Below are 2,740 nucleotides of genomic sequence, written 5' to 3'. Positions count from 1 at the left end.
CTTTACTTTTACTTGAGTACTTCGTTGGATGACTACTCTTTACTTTTACTTGATGAAAAAAAATTAAAAGCTATTCTTCCTTAAGTACAATTTCTGGGTATTCTACCACCACTGGTTGTTAATTGCCGCTTTAAACTGAATTGAATGAATTAACCTATATGAGCATGGTCTTCACTTCAGCTTTGTGAAAAGTTGTAAGCATTCATTAATTTCATTTCAATTTAAGTTTATTAAATAGGGACAAACATACATCAATGTAGACAAACTGAACAAAACAGCAGTCCCATGTTTCCGTCATAGCGCATTAGGAATGCCTAATTTGCAGCATTTGTCCCTCGATGGACTTTTAAAAACTACCTCTTATGATTAAAGGTATAGTAATTTAAATTAACACAAAAGTAAAACCAAAAAAGAAAAAAAAAAATCTGTTTTTGACATAAACAAAGTTTTGTTTGTTTTTTAAACATACTAAAACTGGTTGCAGACTTTAAATCAACAGGAAGTGAGATGCAAAGTGGAGATTCTCTCATGGACAGGGCACTTTGAGCAAAGGTGGCTCTTTGAAGGAAGACCATACAAGCAGCTTTAGTTGATTTGCTATTGCCCCGTAATCTCTTTATCAAATAGCTTAATGGTGTAGGTGCATATCCAAGACTAGAAAATACATTTTAAAATGTTGCAATTTATAAAATTAGTATTAACATTACTGATAGTTTGGGAAACTCTTATAATTCTCCCTTTATTAAACATCTAACTATAACATTTTTGTTAGGCATGAAAAGCATGTGCGTACAAATTGATTAGATATTTGTCACTGATCCAACAGCATTTCAGCAATGTAACAAAACTTGTCTAATTATTATGTTATGCACAAAATTAGAGTCCACTGTTAAAACTGCATTGCGTAAGAAAATAAAGGCACAACATGGCATGAAGAAAAATTTTGTTTTAGACTTTATTTTTTTGTGTCAAACTGCATAGTGCTCAGAATGAAGTTGGGACTACAGCAGTGTTAGATGGCTACAGAAGGATCCAGTTTAATTGCTGGCCATGGTGTTCTGCAACCAAGTGTTGAAGATGCAGACCTGAAAATAAAGACAGTGAGACGTATGTTATTCCAAGAATCCCAAATTAGACAGAAATGAATACATTGAGCTTCACGTGTTGTTTATATGTAGCTTTACTATTTAAATTTTGTTTTACCTTGGTGTAAACACCGGGATGGTTTTTCTCAGCACATCCATAGCCCCAGGAAACAACACCCTGGAGCTCGCCGTTGCACACAACAGGGCCACCAGAATCACCCTGGCAACAAGAAGATCAAGACTTCAATAAGTTGTCAAATAACTGGAAAGATACTAGGCCTATATTTTCAGCATCAATGGAAAAGCAGCAGTGGATTCCTGTCTGAGACTTGTGTTGATTTGAGTTGGTCCATACCTGGCAGGAGTCCTTGCCTCCCTCCAGATATCCAGCACAGAACATGGCATCAGTGATCATTCCAGGGTAGGAGTTATTACAGTCGCTGTAAGACAGGATGGGGATGTCCAAGCACTGCAGCTTGTCACCATCATCCTCTGAATGGTGTAAAACAGAGGATCATTTTAATCTCTAAAGAAGAGGTAAACCATTCTTGAAATCAGAGTGTCTGTATCTTAGATCGGACTCACCGTAGCTCATGGTGTTGCCCCAGCCAGAGACTTTGCACATGGTGCCATCAGGAGCGCAGCTACTGGGGAGAGCCACAGGCTGCACATACTGGTTAAGGGTGGCAGGGCTTTTGAGCTTGATCAGCATGATGTCGTTATCGATATTCCAGCTGTCATAGTTGGGATGGCGAATGACTTTGGAGGACTGGATGAACTGCTCAGTTCCCTCGCTGTAAACGATGTGGTGCTCTCCCAGACGCACTTCAACACGGCTGGAAAGAGTTTAAAGACAGAACATGGTGACCAACACAGTAAAGAAGGCAAATTTGATCAATTCAGAGTCTTCGTCATGAGGGCATGAGCAGCCTCTATCGACTTACGACTTGTAGCAGTGAGCAGCGGACACAACCCAGTTCTCGTTGACCAGGGAGCCACCGCAGAAGTGGTAGCCTGAGTTCAGAGACACCTGATGGGGCTGAGAGTGGGGAGTGCACTCATACCCTCCGACGATCTTGTCGTCCTCCAAGGCAACTAACAAAGACGCACAAAATTACATAAAGGATGAAGCAAGAATTCCAAAACTCATTCCAATAGCTGCTGTGATGTAGAGAGAAAAACAAGCTTACAAGCAGCTCCAATGAGCAGAACAAACACCAGAGACCTCATGGTTGCTGAGTGATCTTGTTGATGAGAGAACTTCATCTGCAGCCGTGGTTTATATTGAACAGTAGGTCTGAGCTTTGCATAGCAGGACACCTCCCACTGTTATCTCCGTCCAATCAGACTTCTGAGTCAAAACTCTCTGGGTGATAGAAAAACAAATTTGACTTTCAGAATTACATATATGTGGCACAAATAAATTTAAAGTTTCCTAAAATTCTTTATAGTAGATTAACCTTAGACACAACAATATGAATAGGTTAAGCTTTATGGAAATCACTGGATATATATAAATGTCAAAAGATCTCTGTGATTTCTTTTATGCTAGTAATATATATTTTTAGATAAACATGTGGTATTTTACAAATAACAGTAGCTATTTTCACCTAGCAACTGACATCTTTATTTATATTTTTGTAGTTTGCTATTCA

General features: G+C 38.8%; 1 protein-coding gene across 1 annotated transcript; it reads right to left on the bottom strand.

Annotated features, from left to right (window-relative positions):
* Nucleotides 1–945: 945 nt before the first annotated feature.
* Nucleotides 946–2,378, bottom strand: LOC107083547 (trypsin-1-like). The gene is made up of 6 exons (XM_015372866.1): nt 2,276–2,378; nt 2,030–2,180; nt 1,671–1,921; nt 1,441–1,577; nt 1,204–1,305; nt 946–1,085 (listed from the first exon to the last, which is right to left on the bottom strand). The coding sequence occupies exons 1-6, from the start codon at nt 2,349–2,351 to the stop codon at nt 1,038–1,040; spliced, it is 765 nt and encodes a 254-aa protein (XP_015228352.1). The 5' UTR covers nt 2,352–2,378; the 3' UTR covers nt 946–1,037.
* Between the last annotated feature and the right edge of the window lie 362 nt (nt 2,379–2,740).

The sequence above is a fragment of the Cyprinodon variegatus genome, unplaced genomic scaffold (genome assembly GCF_000732505.1).
Source record: "Cyprinodon variegatus isolate N-32 unplaced genomic scaffold, C_variegatus-1.0 Scaffold77, whole genome shotgun sequence".
In the NCBI taxonomy this organism is placed as follows: domain Eukaryota; kingdom Metazoa; phylum Chordata; class Actinopteri; order Cyprinodontiformes; family Cyprinodontidae; genus Cyprinodon; species Cyprinodon variegatus.
This window is presented reverse-complemented; position numbering and strand designations above follow the sequence as displayed.